Genomic DNA, 20,939 nt, shown 5'->3' on the forward strand with positions numbered 1-20,939 from the left:
TGCCATGCAATCCCTGGGGTTGTCACAGAGTCCCCAGGGTCCAAGACGTCTGGAGAACTCAGGAGCTGCGGAAGTACTGCTGGGGGTGTCCAGATCCCCTGTGCTGTCACGGGACCACTGGAATATCTTAGAAGGAAAACTATCAGCTTATGAACCCTACAACAACCCACAACCACACACTCGCCTACTCCCAGCTCCTCATTCAAGCTGTTCTCCCACCTTCTTCCTGACCTCAGCTTAAATGCTTCTTCCTCCAGGAAGCCCTCCCTGGTGTCTCCAGGGCCTTGCTAGGTGTCACAGCACAGATGACATGAGCTCCATGACAACTCCTGGGTTTGCCCCATTAGAGGACTCAGCACACAGTACTCCTATTACCTGGCCATGGGTCTGTCTCCTCCACCAGACTGTGAACTCCTAGAGGGCAGGGGCTGAGTGTCCAGACGGGCAGATGGCCCTTAACGAATATTACTTGAATAAATAACTGTATGCTATTAACTTACTAGGCACTTGGTGGTTGTGTGACCTTGGGCAAGTCACTTCACCTCTCTGTGCCTCAGTGTCCCCATCTGCACAATTGGGATATGAAGAATATCTATCTCATATGGCTGGTGTGAGCCCTGGTGGTCTAGTAGTTAAGATTTGGCGCTCTCACCACTGCAGCCTGGGTTCCTTCCCAGGTCAGGGAACCACACCACCCGTCTGTCAGTTGTCACACTGTGGTGGCTGTGTGTTGCTGGGATGCTGAAAGCTAGGCCACCGGGATTTCAAACACCAGCAGGGTCACCCACGGTGGACAGGTTTCAGCGGAGCTTCCAGACTAAGACAGACTGGGAAGAAAGACCTGGCCACCCACTTCCAAAAAACTGGCCGTGAAAACCCTGTGAATAGCGAGAGCATCGTCTGATAGAGCGCTGGAAGACGAGAGGATGGCACAAGAACCTGGCAGGGCTCCGCTCTGCTGTGCACAGGGGCGCTAGGCGTTGGGATCGCCTCCATGGCACTAACAACAACATAACGTGAGACGTGAGGCTTAAATAAGTTATGACAGCACTTAAGACAGAGCCTGGCAGGGCCGGCCCTGTGGCTTGGTGGTTAAGTGCGCGTGCTGCGATGCTGGTGGCCCGGGTTCGGATCCCGGGTGCGCATCGAGGCACCACTTCTCCGTTCATCCTGAGGCCGAGTCCCGCATACAGCAACTAGAAGGATGTGCAGCTACGACATACAACTATCCACTGGGGCTTTGGGGGGAAAAAAATAAAATAAATAAAATCTTTAAAAAAAAAAAAAAAAAAAAGACAGAGCCTGGCGTATAGTAAGCATGATACAAAATCTCCTGCTATTATTCTTCACTTTTTTGTGGTGAGAACATTTAAGCTCTACTCTCTGAGCAACTTTTAAGTATATAATACAGTATTGTTAACTACAGTTCCCATGCTGCACACTAGATCCCCAGGACTTATTCCTCTTACAGCCGGCAGTTTGAGCCTTTGACCAACATCTCCCCATTCTCCACACCCCCAGCCCCTGGCCACCAGCACTCGGCTCTCTATTGGCGTGAGTTCAGCTCTTCTCAATTCCACCTGTAAGTGAGATCACACGGTATTTGTCTTTCTCTGCCTCGTTTCACTTAGCATAACACCTTCAAGGTCCATCCATGTTGTCGCAAATGGTAGGATTTCCTTCTTTTTTATGCCTGAATATAAATATCTGCTATTATTAAATGTGTGTACTCAACAAGACCTTTCACAAGGTCTCGACTGGCAGCGAGGCTAGAAGGCGGATGCTCCCTGCCCCTGGATGCAATGCTGACTGCTGCGGTGCCAGGCCACATTCACAGAGCACTCACCACGGGCCAGGGCCGCTCTCAACACTTCACACGCATTAACTCAGCTCACTTCACAGCAGCCCCCTGAGATGGGTGCACACCGTGCACTGAAACTGTGTCCCTCCAATTCACATGTTGAAGCCCTGACCCCCAATATCACTGTATTTGGAAATAGAGCCTTAGGGAGGTAATTAAGGTTACACGAGGTCATAAGGGTGGGGTCCTAACCAACAGGACTGGTGTCCCTATAAGAAGAGGAGAGACACCAGAGCTCTCTCTCCTGGCGCACACAGAGAGGAGGCCACACGAGGACACAGCGAAAAGGTGGCTGTCTGCAAGCCAGGAAGAGAAGCCTCCCCAGACATCGAATGTTCTGGCCCCTTGACTTGTCCTTCATGACTCCAGAACTGTGAGACAACAAACGTCTGCGATTAAGCCCCCAGCCTCTGCCAGTTTGTTACGGCAGCCCTAGCTGACTAGTACGGTGTGGTATTATTCTTGTTCCCATTTGACACATGAACGGCGAGGCCGAGCGAGGTTAAGGGACTCGTCCAAGCTCACACGTGGTGAGCGGCAGAGCTGGGAGTGGACCAGGCCATTGCCACAGAGTCCACACTCGCCACTCCCCGATCCTGGCTCCAAGTTCAAGGGCAGGCGCTGGGCATCCTGGAGGCAGGTGGCGAGGTCGGAGCAGCACGTACAATCTACACCAAGGAGAATGGGTGGGGGAACTGGGCACATTTTGGCCGAGATGGTCAGGCTGCCTCCAGGACTCTGCCCGCAGTGCTCAGCATCCTGCAGTCTGGTGGTGGCTAGAAGAAGGACTGGCCATATCCTGCAGGGTCACAAGCTGGTTGGGGCTATAGGGAGGCCATCTTCAGCCCAGCTTAGCGTCAGAGCAACTCCACAGTGGAACGGGGTTTCCAGGTAAGGTGGTGAGCTCCCTGTACCTGGAGGTATTCAAGCACCGCTGTTGGACCACTACTTGCTGGTGATGTTTGGGGAAGGCTGAACAGCAAGAGTGAATATTCTCAACAGTGCCCCCAGCCTCAAGCAGCTGTGAAATATTAAAAGGGCCAGTAGTTAAGAGTCCCTGGCAACTCTTCCCGACCAGCTCTGCCTGTTAATTCCTGCTCATCTTTCAAGTCCCAACTCAGGCATCACCTCCTCCAAGAAGTCCTCCTTAACTCCCTCCCCTCCCACCTCCCATGTCCAGGTCGGTGGTCTGTGTGGGTCTTGTCGGCAGAACTAGAGCCAACAGGTGGAAGTTACAGGCAGACAGAGTTCACCCTGAATCAAAGATGAGCACCCCCAGCTCTCTGAAATCAGAGAGAGGCGGGGTTTAAATCCTGGCTTCCCCCTCTTGCTAACTGTGTGACTTTGGGTGAGTGCCTCAACCTCTCTGAGCTGCAATTTCCTCAGGTGTAAAATGATTCCACCTCAGAGGATGGACCCAAAGATCAAATGACATCAGCAAACCTGGCACTTAGCATGTGATCAGGACACGCACGTTTCCTTCAGTGTCTGGGGGGTAGTGAGCTGCCCGACACTGGGTGTATTCAAGCAGAAGTCAGAGGGTCTTACTGTGGGACTGGGTACAGGAGATTTCTTTCTTGCACGAAGTAAAGATTGCATTCAGTGTCACTACGAGTTCTTCCAACTCTAAAAAAAAAAAACACTTATGACTTGGCCTTGGCTGGCGGTGGGAAGATGGGCATATCACTGAGTGGACACAGTCTCCCCCCAGCTCCACCAGGCTATACAAAATAGGAGTCCACACGTGGTGGTATGATCCATTTACACAAAATGTCCAGAAAAGGCAAAGTCTATCAAGGCAGAGAATAGACAGATGGACGCCTGGGGCTGGGGGTGGGAATGGAAACCGATCGCAAATGGGTAGCAGGTTCTTTTAGGGGTGATGGAAATATTCTAAAATTAGACTATAGTGATGGTTGCACAACTTTGTAAGTTTACTACAAATCAATGACTCGTACCCTTAAAATGAGCGAATTTTATTATGCGTAAAATCTACCTCTATAAAGTTATTAAAAAATAAAAATAAAACAGCAGTAACAACAACAACAAAGGCGTCCAGCGGGGACAGAGGCACGGCTGAGGGTGAAGCCATGCCCTGGGGGAGCGGGGCAGTAGCAGCCGAGGTCTGAGGCCACCGCCAGTTTCCTGACCCCCTCTCCACCCGAGGCTTCACATCGGCACCATCTCGGCGTTTCTTGCTCCATAAGGAAATGGAGCAGACCCACCGCTGACCTCATTAAAACCCCGAGTGAACCCCAGGGTGTGTGAGGAGGTGGGACTCTGCAGAGGGGTGAGGAGCCTGGGGTGGCGGGGAGGCTCCCAGGGGCCGGTGGGGACCCGGCTGGGTGGCAGCTCAGGGCATCTGGTGGTTCGGGGTCTCTGAGTTAGGATACAAGCCAGAGGCTTGGCCTGGCCTTGTCCCTAAGGCAATGGCGGGTTCACCTGAGGGCGGAGGGGAGGGCCCATCGTGTGCCAGGGAGGGCTGGACGGTGACCGTGGTGATGCCACCGGAGATCTGCAGAGAAGACTGGTCTGGGCAGCGGGTCTGTGCACTATGGAGAGACTTGACTTGCTCGTGCTTGTAAAGATGTCTGGTTTAAACCTCTCCATAAGCGAGAGGCGGGTGTTCATCAACCCATTTCACAGGAAAGGAAACCAGAGCTCTGGGAGGTCGCTTGCCTGAGGCCACACAGGAAGTGGCAGGGGTAAGATTCGAACCCAGGGCCTATGCAGAGCAGGAGAACAAGTTTCCTAGCAATCTGAGCATTGCTCTCTTGGTTAGTAGTGAGCTCCCCATCACTAGAGGTATGTAAGCAGAGGCTCAACGAACACCTTTCAAGGAGTGAAAAGAGATGACCTTGAAACCCCTCCCGGTCCAGTTAGTTTGTGAGGCCACAAATCCTTGCTGATCATTTCCCTTAAGGGTTAAATGTGTACTCACAGTAAAGCAGAAAGAAAGGACTGAGCCATGCTGAGGGCAGGGGGGGGGGGGGGCCTCGTGGGCAGGGCCTGGCCGGCTCCTCAGCTGGAACCGCAGCTCCTCTGAGCGCTCACCACAAATCAGCATGATTGCTGGTTGGGCTGACGTGGTCCTTGAATGCACGTGGGTCGGGCCGGGGTGGGCCTCGCGGGGCCCACGCGACTGCGCTGGGGCCCACGCTGGCCCCAGGAGTGGCTGCAGAGGAAGCAGGAGCTGCCAACCCAAAGCTGCTGCCCGGCCGGTCGAACGGGGCCCTGTCTGGCCCCCCAGCCAGTGGCCCGTTCCATACCTGCCCCAGCCCCCACCCTCCCTCTCCCGGTCCTGGCCTCCCCCAGGACTCGGGTCCTGGCTGCAGTGTGCAAATTCCCTCCTCTCAGGCCGGACTCACCACGGGATGACTCATTGGAGGCCCCTTCCCAAACAAGAGCCTTGGGCCTGGGAGAGGCCCCGGCTCCCTTTCATGTGCCGTCGGCCCTGGGAAGGCAGTGAGGGAGGCTGGGGCCTCTGAAGGAGGCTGGGCCTCGGAGGAGGGGGTTAGGGGCTGGGGGCTTCCCCTGCCCCCTCCTCGTCACCAGGCTCCCAAGCCAGCACTGAGGTGGGGAGACCAGGGGCCCTCCTGACCCACACCATCACCCACCTCGGACCCCTCCCACCTCCACCCAGCCTCCGCCTCTGGGCGGGGGGGGGGGGGGGGTCTAGGTTTGCTCTTGCATCTCCTAGGGCCTCCACTCCAGGTCTAGAACCCAGACACCCAGACGCCCAGACGGTGTTCTAGTCTCCTCCACCCCAGAGACAGTCAAGGAAGACCCTGGGATGGACGGCACGGACGCAGAGACTAATTACAGTGCTGGACAGTTACCTAACGCTCCCGATGTACTAAGACAGAGAGGAACAAAAGATGGCTAGCTGGACTCAGCACTCAGTTGGCTTGGCTCCCCAGACAGAATGTTCTAGCAACAGGGCAGGGCTCCTCCATGACCCAGGGCATCCCAGCTCCACCTGCCTCCCTCTTCCCATCCCTCCAGAAGACAGCCTGTCACCTGCTGTGGTCCAGGGGCCCTTTGGCTCAACCATCCATCCTCCCCATCTTCCCAGGGCCCAGATCCTCCCCTCTCCTCTGATGAACCTTCCATGGCTCCCCAGCACTCCTGGGGAAAAGCCCAAGCTCAGAGTACAAGAGGCCTGTTGATTATGCCCTCCCTCCCCCACGTCCTCCCCCAACTCCACCCCCGCAGCACCACTTGCAGCTCTGCACGCTCCTGCTCTGTCATGCCCCAGGGACTTTGAATGTGCCGATCCCTCTGCCAGAATCCACTCCCCTCCCCCAAGTCACACACAGATTTCTTTGTCCACCTTTAAGTCATTCATAATCCAAGCCTCCCCCAGCCCCTTCCCCTTCCCCTTCCCCAGCACGGGCTCCGTCCCCTATCTATGTGCGGCCACATCACAGTGTGTCAGACCCCTGTCGCCTGCCTTCTGCCCTCGGTGGTTCTCGAACTTGACCTTGCAGTACCTCACCCCAGATCTCTGAATCAATAGATCTGGGGTGGGGGCCCAAAAAACTGCATTTCCATCGCTCCCAGGCGATGCTGATGCTGCCGGCCTGAGGACCACATCTGAGAACCACCAGTTAAACCCTAAGCTCTTTGAGGTGGATCCTGTATGGTTTTTCACCTCCAGACTCCCAAAGAATCTGGTTTACAGTTGCTGCTTGAGAAACAAATGAAGGAAAGGTACTGCTCCTCTGTTGTAGCCCACGTGGCGGGCAGGAGAATTTACGGAGACAATCTCTCCCGACTTGCTCGCTCTGCTGGGGGCATTCTCTCTCCCCTTTCCCAGGATGGTGGCCAAGTCGTCGGGTGCCCCGGCTCGGGGGCTGCAGGCTTCCCAGGCCAGGCACAGAGGCTGCTGGGCCTCGGAAGATAGCCCATCATCTGGGTTCTGGCAAGCTCTTGAGGGGCATTAGGCTGGAGCCCACGGAGGCGGAGGGGTGTGCGCCTGTGAGGGAGGAAGTGGGGGGGGCGTCTCAGACCAGCAAGGAGAAGAGGGTTTTGTGGGATCCAAGAGAAACAGGTCCAAGTGCCAGCTTCTGGAACAGCCCTCCCAAGAGGGGAGAGGACCTCCATGGGGCCCCCCAGGTGCCGAGAGAGGCTGGGAGTCTGAACACCCAAACTCACGGCTTGGAGTTGCAGTGGAAGGCCACACTGTGCCCAGGTGGGCACAGAAACGGCCGTTGCCCACATTCCCTCACTGGACCCCAAGTCTTAGCAAAGGAGCCTATCTGTGGGGTCCCCCCTTGACATCCAGCAGCCTCCCCCAAATGTTCTGGGCCCCATAAAGGCCACCAAGACTCCTACATGATCCCAGGGGGCAAAAATCCTCCCTTCCAAGTGGGATTGAATGTCCTCCAAGTGGGCAGTGGGGCTCAGCGGCAGGTGAAGTCAGATCTAGAGAGACAAAGGCAGACGGCACACTTGCACCCTGGGGTTGGGGGTAAAATTCAAAGCCACTGTGAGTCCATCGGGCACGGCCGACACCCTGGGCCCCGTGCTGGGCCCCGGCCTCTCCTGGTGAGGGGAGGAGTGTGGCAGCAGAGGGCACAGAAGTGCACTGCCAGAAGGTGGGCAGGAACGAGCCACTGTCCTGCCAGGAACGTGGAAGCGTGGGCGGGACTGAGCCCCGGACACCATGACTGAAGAGGGGGCTTGGGCACACGGCCAGACACGGCGTCTGTGACCCTGTCGCTCCATGCTTCGCCCGAATGTGGCACGCACACTTCAGGCCACCCTCCAGGAGTCCAGGACACAGACCCTAGAGACCCTCAGAGCAGACCAGAGAGGGGACACCAGGCTTTGCGTCCTCCAGACACAGGCTGCCCCTGGCGCCAATGGGACCCCTGGCGCACCAGCCTCAACTCTTTTGGCCTGATGGCAATTCAATGCAGCAGCCACCTGGTCACTGTCCCCTCCTGACTGCCTACCTGCCCCCTGCCCTTAAGGAGGAAAAAAAAAAATTCCAGACTTGGCAAGCTCCACATTCAAAGAGAATGGTGCTGGGGAAAGGGAAGGAAGGAGCTGGCAGGTGGGGGAGGAGACATTGGCTTTTTACTTGAAATCCCTCTGGATGCTTTGAATTTTTAAGGAACACATATTACTTCTGTAATAACAACTATTAAAAATAATTTTTGTCTTAAAAATGCAAAGTCATTTGCAAAAATCCATTTGGAAGAGAGAAGTTTATGCAACAAATAGCTGAAGGGCTCCTTAAATACACCAGCATCTTCCTTTCTGGACTATTTACTACATGCCTGGAGCTCTGCTCTCCATTTTGTTTTAACACCCGCTATTTAAGCTCACGCTCATCACAGCCCTCTGAGTGGATGCTATTAGTGCTATCATTTTCTAGAGAAAACAGAATTCGAGAGACTAAGTACATGCCCGAGGTGACCGGCCTCGGAGCTGGGGTCTGAACTCTCGTGTGTCTGACAGCAAGTTCTCGTCCTTAGATCAGGGGACATAGCACTCTGCCTCCTACAGCTACAACTGAGAGATTGACAGACTCAAAAGCCATCTGTATAGAGTCCCGATGAAAACAGTGATGTGCCACAGGAGCCAAATTCAAATTATCCCAGGAATACAAACTCATAGACTGGTGTCTCCAACCCCCTTGGAAATTTGGGCCAAGGCTAGGAAAGTGTGAATTACAATGTCTCCACTGAAGCCATCTGTCTGTCCATCCATTCACCAACCACGGACGGAGGCCCCCGTGCGCCTGGCTCTGTGCTGGACGCTGGTGAGCAGAGATGGTGAGATGCCATCAGCCACCAGGAAAGGACAGGTGAGCACAGGGCAGACTGGACCCCTCAGCATCTTCCAATTTGCAGACTTTGTGTCCTCCAGAAATATACAAAACCCCTTGCAATCCGGGATGCAAACAAGCATTAAAGGGTGTGGGAATGGAACTCAGCCCTGTGACCCATGCCCAGTGGCAGGCCCTTCTTCCTCTGCAAAATACTTTCGTCTGCATAATGCAATCCAATCCATCTCTTCCGTCCAGGTACAGTGCCAGACCAGTTAATTGTGGTGGATTCTCTGGCATGTCACCCGGGCCTGAGCCCCAAGATGGAAAAGGAGGGCCTACGCAGAACTCCAGGAGCCGTGAAGGCAGGGGGTGGATTTCTCCCCAGGCCTCCAGCCTGCAGACTGGAGCGCATTCGCGCTTGGCATGAGGTCCTTTGGCCAATGGTGTCCATAGTGCCAGCTGCAGGGCAGAGGCTGCCCCCGAGTGTGGCCTGAGCTGCTGAGGGCAGGGAGCCTGGGTGTCCCATTCAACAAACAGGATCCCACGTGCCTCCCAGAGGCCCAGGGACACAGCAAGTGCTCAATAAATATTTAATGAATGAATGAATGTGGTTTTGGGGAAGGCAGCTGTATGCCCATTTGGAGATGGGCAGGGTGTGACTTGGCCCCATAACCAAATTTTTGGAACACAGACTCAGGCTGCCCTCCAGGCACCTAGACACCAAAGACACTACTGAGGATCCCCACCCAGAGTCAGAAAGTTGAAAATATCAATAATAACAGCAGCAGTAGCATCAGTGCTAACACTGAGCGCTGACCCTCTGGCAGACACACCGTTAGCATTTATCTCATTCGATCTTCACATCAGTCCTGGGAGAGATCTAGTATTATTACCCCCAATCTATAGAGAAGACAACTGAGGCTCAGAGGGCCGAGGCTGGACCACTAGCAGAGCTGGGATCTGCACCCAGGTCTGATTTGGCATAAAAAGTTTAAAGCCAGGCGGGACCTCACCCCTTATTTTCCAAACAACAAACTGCTGAACAGGGCGGCTGAGGACCTCAGTAGAAGGGCTGGGACAAGAACCCGTCTTCCGGCTTCCAACCCAGAGTCGGCCACGAGGCCTGCTGCCTGCGGTGCTGTAAGTGAACTGCTTTCTGAGCTCCAGAGACGGATGGATTAATTACTCTCGGTCCCTGGATGGCACCATCTCTTCTAAAGGGCCCCTCCAAAACTCCCTTTCCTGGGGATGGAGGGCAAAAAAGGAAAACAGAACAGCCACTCAACTCCAAACCCAGGCTGTGGTGTAAGGCAGCCTTGAAGATGGCCAGAGGCCCATGCAGCCAAGCCTGGAGGCCTGCAGGGAAGAAGCTGACCACGTTCGTCTCACCTCCTGCCTGGCACAGTCTTCCAGGCCCCAGGGTCCCACCTCCAGGCCTTTGCTCTCACTGTTTCTTCCTCCTGGGACGCCCTTCCCAGCATCCTCGCCTGTTCCATGCCCTACCCAGTTTCTGAAGCCCAGCTGACACGCACTGCATTCTCTGATTTCCCACCACTGTCACCACCCACAGCGACCTCTCAATCTGGTCTCGTCACCCCCAAACCTTCCTTTATATTTCTGCTCTGAACCCTCTCATTCTCTACCTTGGATGACACGGATTCACTTTCATGTCTGTCTCCCATATAACAGGCCGGGAGTCCCTTGAAAGGGCTCTCCGCGCTGATCACTCTAAATGAGTGAGGAATGACCGGCAGTGGAGGCTGGCAAGTTCTTTCTGTTTACTTGTGCACATCCCCGACCAGGTCTGCACACAGATCTCTAACCGTGGCCTTCCCTCCCTCTCTGGGACCTATCACAAGCTGCATCTGAAACTCGACATCCTAGACGTTGAGGACCAAGTCATTCTAGTGTCACTGCAGCATCAGTCATAAGCGAGGGCTTTAAAAATCAGCGTGGGAAATAATCAGTCAACAAACACCCACCCAGTCCGACTATGGTTCGGCATTGAATGAGACAGTGGACAAGGGATTGGGATAAGACGCCCAGAGGAAGGGTCCTGCCCTCAGTGTATGTCCCAGAGGAGAGGGCAGGGACCCCCGAGGGCAGGGACCTTTCAGCTTTGCTCAGTCTCAATCCGCAGCAAACGAAACAGGGCCTGGCCCTTGGGAAGAACTCAGGAGCCACTGGCTGAAGCCATGCATGAACGCTCACTGACCCAGGAGCTCCGAGCACACCATATAAGGTGGGGTGGTGCTGACCACGGAGCTGGTCTGCATGGTGAGTCAGAGCTGCAGAATCCACAGGCAGGAGAGACTGATCGAGAGAGAGGGGGACTGGTGAAGGGCCAGGAGGTTTGCGGCTGACCGAAATCAACCGAAGGCCAGATGTGAAAAGGCGCGCGGCCGCAGCTGCCTGCGAGGCAGCACGGTACACTGTGGTTTTCCATCTCTTTTCTGCAGAGCAATCTTTTTGCAAATGAAATCATACACCACCACACCCTGAATGCATAACAGAGCTGCCACGGTGGACGGCTGGGGCTGCGAGGCGGGCCGCTCTCTGTGCACGGGAACCCCGCGCAGGCCCCGGGGCGCCCCGGAGGCGGGCTCCTGCTCCATCGGGACTGTCCCCTCCTCCCCTCCCTCTGACAGGCCTCAGAACGGCGGTGGTTGAGGGCAGGGCTGTGGCTGTTCTTCTGGGAAGGGGGTCGCCATAGGCTGGGGTCTTCTGAGAGGCCACTTAGGGCAAATAAACCCCAAAGTGGCTCAAGAAAATTTCCCCAAGCAATGAGAGACCAAGAGTGGGGGAAGGAAGGAAAAGGCCATCCCAGCAATTGTGGGGGAACTCAAGCCAGCCAGCTGTGGGGTGGTTGAAATAGTGGGCTGGCAGCTAGGAAGCAGAGGGACTCAATATGGGAAGGGCTTTTGGGGCAATCCTTTCGGGAAACGAAGCACCACTTGCAGATACATCATGCGCGCACACACATGAGCCAGGATTTCAGATACCAGATCCACTGAAACCGGGGCCCCCCTCTCAGGGAGAGGCCTGGTGCTGTAAATGCCAGGAAGGCCCCGTTCGGGACAATTCAGCTCTCCCGGCTCCATGCCCCCCACCCCCGCCCCGGCACCAACAGGGAGCCCCTGTTGTTTTGTCTGCCTAGCATTCCTTCCTCCTTCTGAAAACAGCACCTGGGTGTTCTCTTTGGGGCGCCAGCCCTCTCACACCTTCAGGCCGACCCACTCCCCCACGTCACACACACCTTCCACCCCGCATTCCCTACCACTGACCTAGTCTGGCCAATCAGCATATTCCCTCCTCCTGGTTTCTGTGATTGGTCAGAGATGGTCATGTGACCCCAGACCAGCCAATAAGCTTCAACTCTGGGACTTTCGTTGGAACTCCTGGGAAAAAGCAGCTCTCCTTCCACTGGATTTGAAGTGAGCAGGACATCACTCAGGAGCTGCTGGTCACTGGCCCCCACCCCGTGGAGGTGCCTCCCAGGATTGACATCCACAAGGAGGAGGCAGAGGGCACAGACATGGGCATCCTTTGAGCCCTGGATTCAGCCCTGCCTTGGCAAATTGCCAATATACTGGAAACCAATAAAAAGCTAATACATTGCCTATCTTGTTTATCAGGTTTCAGCTGAGTGTTGGCTCCCAACCAATGCAGCATCTGACCTCAGTTTAGCCTTTGCCTGACCTCTCATCACCCCTGGTCTCCCCTGCAGCCACCCTTCATTCCTGGCCTGTCATTGTTTCTTGCTGAGCTGGGCAGCAGCTCCAGCCTCCCCCCATTGAGCCTGGGGGCCCTCAGACTCCAGGACTGGGCACAGGCCAGGCAGCCTGGCTGGGCTCGCCTGCCCCAGCCCTCCCAGCTCTCTGGCCTGTACTAGGATTCTGTTTCGCCTGACCTAGTGAGCCCCTCCAAGCCTGGCTCAGATCCACTCACTCTGCCCCACCCCTCACTGTGCTGCCTCATTGACCTTCGGTTCTGATGGGGGAGACAGACACTAAACAATGAACGAGGGCCCTGGAATTCAGCCACTTCTGAGCCAGGGGCAGGAAGAGCCACCCAAGGGTCTAGTCCACAGCCTCAGCAAGACCTGCCGTGGGCAGAGGCTATCGGGTCCAGCGGGAGCGTAGTGGGCTCGGATGTCAGGCAGGCCGTGCAGTTCCCGGATCTCTTACCCGCTGCACCACCATGGGTAAGCTGCCCTCTCTAAGTTTCATAATCCTCAACTTAAAAATGGGGATCATACCACTACACACCTAACGGAAGGACTAAAATCCACAAAACCAACAGCACCAAATGCTGCGAGGATGTGGAGTAACAGGAACTCTCATTCATCGCGGGTGGGGATGCAAAATGGTACAGCCACGTTGGAAGACAGCTTGGCAGTTTCTTAAGAAGCTACATATGCTCTTACATCATGCTCAGCCATCATGCTCCTAGGTATGAACCCAATTGATTAAAAACTTATGTCCACGCAAAAACCTGCATGTGAACGTTTATAGCAGCGTTTTTCATATCACCAGAGACTGGAAGCAGGGAAGATGTCCTTCAACAAGTGACACTGTGGTACAGCCAATGGGGTATTATTCAGCAATAAAGAGGAACAAGCTGTCAAGCCACGAAAAGATATGGAGGAACTTGAAATGCACATTGCTAAGTGAGAGAAGCCAGTCTGAAAAGGCCACAGACTGTATGATTCCAACTATGTGACATTCTGGAAAAGGCAAAACTATGGAGACGGGAAAAAGATCAGTGGTTGCCTGGGGGAGGAAAAAGGGAAGGAGGATAAAAAAAGCGGGGAGAAGGGGTCGGCCCAGTGGCGTAGTGGTTAAGTTCACACGCTCCACTTCAGCAGCCTGGGGTTCGCGGGTTCTGATCCCGGGCATGGACCTACGCAGCGCTCATCAAGCCATGCTGTGGCGGCGTCCCACACATAAAATAGAGGAAGACGGATGTTAGCTCAGTGCTAATCTTCCTCAACAAAAAGAGAAAAGTTGGCAAGGGGTGATAACTCAAGCCAGATCTTCCTCACACAAAAAAAGGGGGGGAATCATCTTATCTGGGAAGGCAGAGGGTCCCCTAATATCCACGTTCCCCTTCTTCCTTCAAAATAGAATGGTAATCGGCAGATGGCTCCCCAGAGTGAGGACTCTAGTTCCCAGACTGCTGGCAGCTAGGTGTCCACATGGCTACATTCTGGCCAGTGGGATGTGACTGCAGGTGACGTGTGCACCCCTTAGAGGAAGGGGCACCCTCTCCTGTTCTGACTCCCCCTTCTTGCCGACCAGAATGGAGAGGCTGTCATGGGTCATCACGGATCCCGCAGCCCAGCGATGGCGGAGCCACAGGACAGAAGCAACTCGAGCGCCGAGTGTCTTTGTGTAGAAGGATCCCCTCGGCTCAGAGTTTACTTAGAGGAAAACCAACCTCCCTCTTGTTTAAGGAATTGCTCTTTCGGATTTTTATCACACAACCAAGCCAACCCATATCCCAACCAATGTGAGACCCTCAAGGATCGGCCTGAGGATTCTGCATCATATAGACAAAGCGTCTTCACACAGTCATTCATTCAATAAACAATGGCCAATTTACCGTGCTGGGACCTGGGGATTCAGCTAAGAATGAGACAGACAAACCGCTGCCCTCACGGAGTCTGCGTTCCAGTGCAGGAGACAGGCCATCAGTGCGAGAATGAACGAATTACGGATTGTCATGAATTCAGGAATACTATTAGTACAGCTAACATTGATCGGGTTCTGAGCTTCCCCTGCGCCCATCCTGTTTTAAGCCTCTTCATATGTCACCTCATTTTATCTTTACCACAAACTCAAGAGGTGCGGGCTGTTGCTCCCTCATTTTTTTTTTTGTTAGCCCTGTGCTAACATCTGCCAATCCTCCTCTTTTTTTTTTTTTTTTTTGCTGAGGAAGACTGGCCCTGGGCTAACATCCGTGCCCATCTTCCTCCACTTTATATGGGACGCCGCCACAGCATGGCTTGCCAAGCAGTGCATCGGTGTGCGCCTGGGATCCGAACCGGCGAACCCCGTGCCGCCACAGCGGAGCGCGCGCACTTAGCCGCTTGCGCCACTGGGCCGGCCCCTGTTGCTTCCTCATTTGACCGACGAGGAAGCCGAGGCACAGAAAGGTTGAGGAAGCTGCCCAAGATCACACAGCTAGTAATCAGTGGTTCCAGGATTTGAACCCAGGTCTGTTGGACTTTAGACCTTAACCACTGGGCTCTCCTGCTAATAAAGGGAATATGCCAGGACCCTGAGATAAAGAATGATAGGGTACCCTGCAGATGGTTACTAGAGCAACAACAACAGCAACATAAGACCCTGTGCTGAGCAAGCCTGAACTCCCTTACCTGGGTGGCCGGCAGGAAAGTCTGGAAAAGGACCGTGCCCACGTTCTAGAAGTCAACTTCAAAGGGTTCAAGTTGCTTTGATGACAGTGCCCACTGTGAGCTCGGGGCCGTCCAGGAGATGCCCACCTGTCAGAGACAAGCAGAACCAGCCGTGACTCCCTAGTAGGGGGAGATCCCATCTGCTCACACCGTCCAAGGTCCTTCTTTTTGTTTGAAATGCTCTCCGGGTCCTGAGGAGGCAGCGTGACGAGGCTAGGACTGCGGAGCCTGGGTTAGGCATCAGGATTGCGATCCACCATTGAGGTCCCAGCTGAACCTGCCGGAAACAATTCTAAGACACAAAGATGCACGTATGTCTGTGTATCTACGTCTCGAATAAAAATACATAAGCGTCACACCCTCTGTGTCTACAGAGCGGGGAGGCTCGACAAATGTTTCGTGGTTCGCTTCGAGGTAAAACATAATTTTATATGTCTGAGTGAGTGGGTGGAAACTCCGTGAAGGTTCAAGTGCATTGGAGGAAAGATCCTTCCTCGTGTGAAATGCATTCCTGGGGTGCTCCAGCCAGCCAGACCAATGGCTTTACCTTACCCACCAGGAGACTGACAGCCGGAGAGGAACAGTGACTTGTCCAAAGTCCCACGGCAAGTTGGTGGCAGAATGAGGCCTAACCCCTGGGTCTCTCCTGACTCATGGCCAGTGCTCCCTCTGGGATGCAGCCTCTTTTGTAGTTGTCAGACTTGCAGCCCCTGGAGCCTGCCTGTCAGATGAATGTTGGTCCCTGGCCAGAGCAGAGAATTGTTTCCTGGCTGTGTTCTAGCCCAGACAAGGTGTGAAAGGCAGTGCCCACAGTGGTCAGAGGCATGGGCTTAGATGCAGGTGGATCTCAGCCACATGCTGGGACAAACTCTTTGCAGAAGTGGACCCTGGGTGAGTCAGGGGTCCTCTCAGAGCGTCAGTCTCCTCGTCTGTAAAACAGGGATAATAACAGCATCTCTCTTCAAGGACCACAGGGAGTTAAAATGACTTTCATAAGTCTGTGAAGCCCACAGCGGAGCACTTGGCACATAGCAGTCGCTCAATAAATGTTAGGGAGGCGAGGCAGAGGAGGGTATTCTAAGAGCCTGCAGGGGTGGGTGGAGCACTGGATTGAGAGCTGTTTGTGTCCTCGGCAAGTCTTTAGACAAAAAACTCCCAATTCTGCCAGTCAGTCATTCCCTCTGCCCCCAACTTTCTCCACCTTCTCTGCCTCTCGTAAACCAGGGTGGGTGCCCAGCCCAGCACACCGGCCTCTCCCTCGGGGCTCAAACCGCCCCCTGCCTATGAGATCCCTCACCCCAGCCCACACTGCACCAGCCAGCAAATACAAATGTCATGAGCACTCTGCAAGCTGGTGGGTGTTAATGCCACGCCAGAAGGCAGCCAGCTCGTGGGAACTGGTTGGGGGGGGCGGGGCGGGTGGCGAATTCCCCAGGAGGGGTGGCCTTCTCAGCTTTTCCCAAAAGGGTATAACAAAGAAATAAACAAACGGCTGCAGGAAAGAGGTGACAACGGCGACGGCCTTAGCCGCCTGCCATGCAGCTGTGTCTTTCTCGTGGGCTCACGGTGGCCGCCTGTGGTCCCCGCCTCCATCGCGATGACGTGTGTGTCTCAGCCTCTCTGGGCCTCTCCCCACACACTTGAGGAAGAAGCTCCTCTGGGGGTCCCCCAGTCTCCGCCTTTCATGTCCACCCCAGCCCAGGCTCCCTCAAACCTGGCAAGAGAAGGAGACCACCCACCTCATTAACAGACCCCTGGCAGGGGGCAGTCTTCACTCCCAGGAGGAGGCTGCAGCAGGGGACCCCCATGGAGGAGGGGGCAGATGTGTGTGGGGGGGGAGAGCAGCGTGCTGCGGGCAGGGGGCCAGGGTGAGCAAAAGCACGGAGGTACCCAAGTGGGGGGCCTCGAGCCAAGGCTGCCCACCAGGGAGGAGTGGGAAATGAGATGGAAAAGTCCTGTGGTCAGTGCTTTCCACGAATTGCCCCATTTAATCCCAACAGCGCTATCCTCCCATCTCACTGATGAGAAACGGGGGCTCAGAGAGGTTAAGGAACTCGGCGGATGCGCGGCTGCTCAACAGCACAGACTGGGTTTGAACCCACAGCTGATTTAAGAGCAGAAGCTCCGGGTCGCCGTGGGGTGCCGCTGTCCAGACTGTTTACAATAGAACGTGAACTGGAGAAATTCAGGACTGTGTGTGTCAACGCACGCAGAGGAGCTCACGGGGGCACGCGAGGGTGAGCGATACTGGGTCTATGTGGGGGTTGTGGGGAGTTCAGTGTGTGGACGTGTGTAGGTTGTAAATGTGTGCGTGTCACTGTCCAGTGAAGCTCCTGTCCTGGGTCCAGGCCCAGAAATGCCAGACTGGGAGGACGTGGCTGAGTGGCGGGCAGCGCTGGGGAGTGGGCAGTCAGAGGGCCCTGGCTATCCCACAGCAGCCCAGGAGGCCTTGCTCTGCGGGCTGTGAGCTGGGCCCAGCCTGCATTTCTGTCCCTGGATCCCGTGCTCCCAGAGGCTGACCCCACGGCTGCCCAGGAGAGTGGCCGTCCTGCCCTCAGCCTGGCGTCTTCCTTGGCTCAGCCTCCTCTGTGGTCCCTCCAGCTGCCTGTCCCCGCCGGGGGAACAGATCCTGCAGATAGAGCCCGGCATACACTCGGGGCTGCTGCCCGCGGGCAGGGAAGCCAGCGAGCAACTGCACCAGCTGGGGAGGTGGAGAGAGCCCCGCTGAGGGCTGGCCAGACCTAAATACCAGCCCCTGCCCTACCACTCGCTGCTGGCTGTGTGACCAGGGCATGCAACCTGCCCCTCTGAGCCTCAGTGAAACCTCGCAGAGCTGCAGAGATGACCACCTACAGGAAAGTGCATGCAAACTATACAGTGCTGTGCCCACCGACAGGGTTGTGGGCTCTAATCCCAGTGGCCAAGATAACCCAGGAAGTAGTAGAGAGTTCCCCAGGGAGCCTTGACTGAGAATCCAGCCAATGCCTTTAGGTAAGTCCCCCTCTGCCCTCTCCTGGGCCTCAGTTTCCCCAGCTGTGAAACTGAGGATCCTCAAGCTCAGATACGGAGTGGCGCCCAGCCACTGGGCGTCTAGCTTTCTTTGCACGATTCGTTATTAACATCACAGCTGGATTTCTTTTGCCAGAAACCAGAAGGCCATTCACGCAGCAGTGAGCTGAATAAATGGAGCTCAGGACAGGTCAGTTTTGATGGAAGGAGAGAGGAAAATGGTTTTATGTTAGAGTCCCTGACCGAGAAGGAATGTGCCAATTTCAGAAAGACAGAAAGAAGCACGCGGGCAGGGAGGGAGGCGGAGGTGTCGCAAGTTGATGAAACTTGGTCAAAGTCTGTCCCTAAGTTTGCGCTGGGCTGGCCCCGAATGCCACAGAGAAGACACAGGAGTTCTGTTTTCTGAGACCACCAGCCACATGAGCACTCAATCATTTCATGAGCATTAACTGAACACCTGCTGTGTACCTGGGAGTCCAGGGTGCCAAGGATGAGCGAGGCACAGACTCCACCCTCAAAGGAGCTTGCTGTTATGGGCAAGAGAAGGCGAAGCCCTCGTGTCCATAGCTCAAGGTGGCTAGGAGGGCTCTTCACGTTGCTCTGAGTCCAGAGGACGGAGGAGCCCTTTCCTCCTTGGGCTCCAGGGAAGGCTTCCCAGAGGAGGGGGCACATTTGAATGTATGGAGACGAGAGGAGGGCACTGTGGGCGGAGGGACCAGGGGTGAGCAAAGGCATGCAGGTACCCAGGTGTGAGGTGGGCACTCAGGACCATAAGGAAGGCTGCCTTCCCAGCAGTGGTGGTGGGAAGCCAGGATGAAGGATGGTGGACGGGTGGGGAGGGTGGGGACACTAAACTGGCAGGCTCTGGGGAGGTGACACGGATGTGGGAGGAAAGACGACGACTGGCTTTAGACATGTTGGGTTTCATCCTGGCTCTGTCACTGTCACCAACTCTGTGGCCTCAGGACATCATTTAACCTCTCTGGGCCTCAGTTTCCTCCCCTATAGAGTGAGAAAAAACAAAGCCACTTCATAGACATGTGGGATTCAAGCAGATAACGTAAGAGAAGCACCTTGAATGCACTAAGTGCTGGGTGTCCTCTTTCTAAAATTCACGCATTTACCGCTTTTATTCATTAGTGGAGCCCTCCCCCGTTTCGGACGAGGACACGGAAGCTCGTGGTCAAGCAGTGGCTGCAATTGGCAACGCCGGGCCTCGAATCACAGCAGATATTCGAGTTACGAGCAAATAAACCCGGGAGGACTCAGAGAAGAGTCTTGATTTTAAAATATTGCTAAGGAAAAAGGTTGCTTTATGACTTTTGCACCAAGTGCTTATGAAACCCAAGCCATAAATGGGAACCAATAAGTAAAATGAGTTAAGTTAATCAAAAAAATCAACCTTCAGGACAGATCCATATTACCTAATGGCAGTCGGTAAACATAAACATAAAATTTTAAAATCCGAGGATGAATTGCAGTCCCCAGCAGCTCAAGGACTCCGCAATCTCTCTGCCTGAAAAATAAAAGCTATTGATTTCAGCTCGGGGTCCCAGGGCTCACGAGCCAGTCTTTGAGAAGTCATAAAGGAAGGAATTATTTCCGTTTGTTTACTCACGAAGGATCATATGTATTGAATGTAAATTGTCTCCGATTCCTAATTAGTACAAAGCGAATTAGAATCCGAGCACAGCAGAACTGGAGAGGCCCTTGGAGGCCTCCGAGCTTGGTTTTCTTTGTTTTATAGACCTGGAACCGGAGGGACAGAGAAGGAGAGCTACTTGCCCAAGATCACACAGCAAAAGGGGTAGGATCCAAGCTGGATGCAGGGCTCCCGGCACCCAGGTCAGCGTCCTGCTCTGGGCCCCGCAGCCTCCGGGGTCTGATCATTAAATCCAGGCCTAATGGGTGCGCTAGGGTGTTACACGGACCTCAGCACAGGCGGTGCCTACAATAAGAACTTTCTCCCAGCTTCTGGGGAAAAGTAAGCAGCCCAGGAAAAAACCCTCAAAGCCAAATGGTCTAAATAGCAAAGTGAGTTGGAAGATGCTCTAACAGATCGCGATGGACGGAGCCCTGGAGCCCCTGTGCCAACCCCACCTGGCTGCCAGCTCAGCCGGGAAGGAGACACACTGCAGGCCTCGGGTTCCACTCTGAGGGGCTGCGAGCTGGCACAGCCCTAGGCCCAGGTCAGTTTCCCCTGGGCCCCCATGGAGGCGGGGGGCACAAAGGCCTCATTGTATGGTGGGGAAGGGAGGGGTCTCAACTCAGCCAGGCTCTGTCTCACACACACACACATACACACACACACACAAGTGCATGAGCACCACCAGGACCAAGGATCTGCGCATGTGGCACAGGCGTGCACGCGTGCGTGTGTGCATGCGTGTGTGTGTGTGTGGGTTTGTGTATGTTAAGCTTCAGCCCACGCGATTATGAAGCAGATGTTTAATTACTACCCGAGTGTTATTAATCAGCACGATTAACACATAGCCCACACCGCATAATTACTTTGCAATTACACGGAAACGCAACATTTTATTGCTGAGGGTTTGCTAACAACCCAGCCTTGCCAAAGGACAGGTATAACGGGCAGCAGTTTTCCTTCCTTCCTTTTCTCCCCTTTCCCCTTCCTCTGCCCTCTCATCCGTCCTCCAGGCTGATGTCCCCACCACACAGCACGGGAGCCCAGGCAGGCCGCGAGCCTCCTCCCCACGGAGCTGCCCCTGCCCTCACGTCGGTTGTAATGTGAACCCTAAACCGCCCTGGTCCTCTCCTCTCAGCATCCAGCCTGGAAACGCATGTCCTTTCTGGAAATAAAGACGGCCCCTGCAGGCCCACAGATGGATGGAGAGGCAGCAGTGAGGGGC

At 54.8% G+C, this 20,939-nt stretch overlaps 1 protein-coding gene across 9 annotated transcripts in view; it reads right to left on the reverse strand.

The window, feature by feature from the left end:
* Window positions 1-20,939, reverse strand: part of TSPAN18 (tetraspanin 18) — a 186,943-nt gene that overhangs the window by 50,760 nt on the left and 115,244 nt on the right. For 8 of the 9 annotated variants that reach the window (XM_087423083.1, XM_087423087.1, XM_087423085.1 and 5 more), the window contains one exon: window positions 15,022-15,147. The exons of the other annotated variant lie outside the window; for it this stretch is intronic. In XM_087423083.1, the coding sequence (XP_087279209.1) occupies window positions 15,022-15,147 (126 nt within the window). The remainder of the gene's footprint in view (window positions 1-15,021; window positions 15,148-20,939) is intronic. 9 annotated transcript variants of the gene reach the window in all.

Source organism: Ceratotherium simum, chromosome 34 (assembly GCF_057802395.1).
Source record: "Ceratotherium simum simum isolate JZ-2026a chromosome 34, ASM5780239v1, whole genome shotgun sequence".
Taxonomy (NCBI): domain Eukaryota; kingdom Metazoa; phylum Chordata; class Mammalia; order Perissodactyla; family Rhinocerotidae; genus Ceratotherium; species Ceratotherium simum.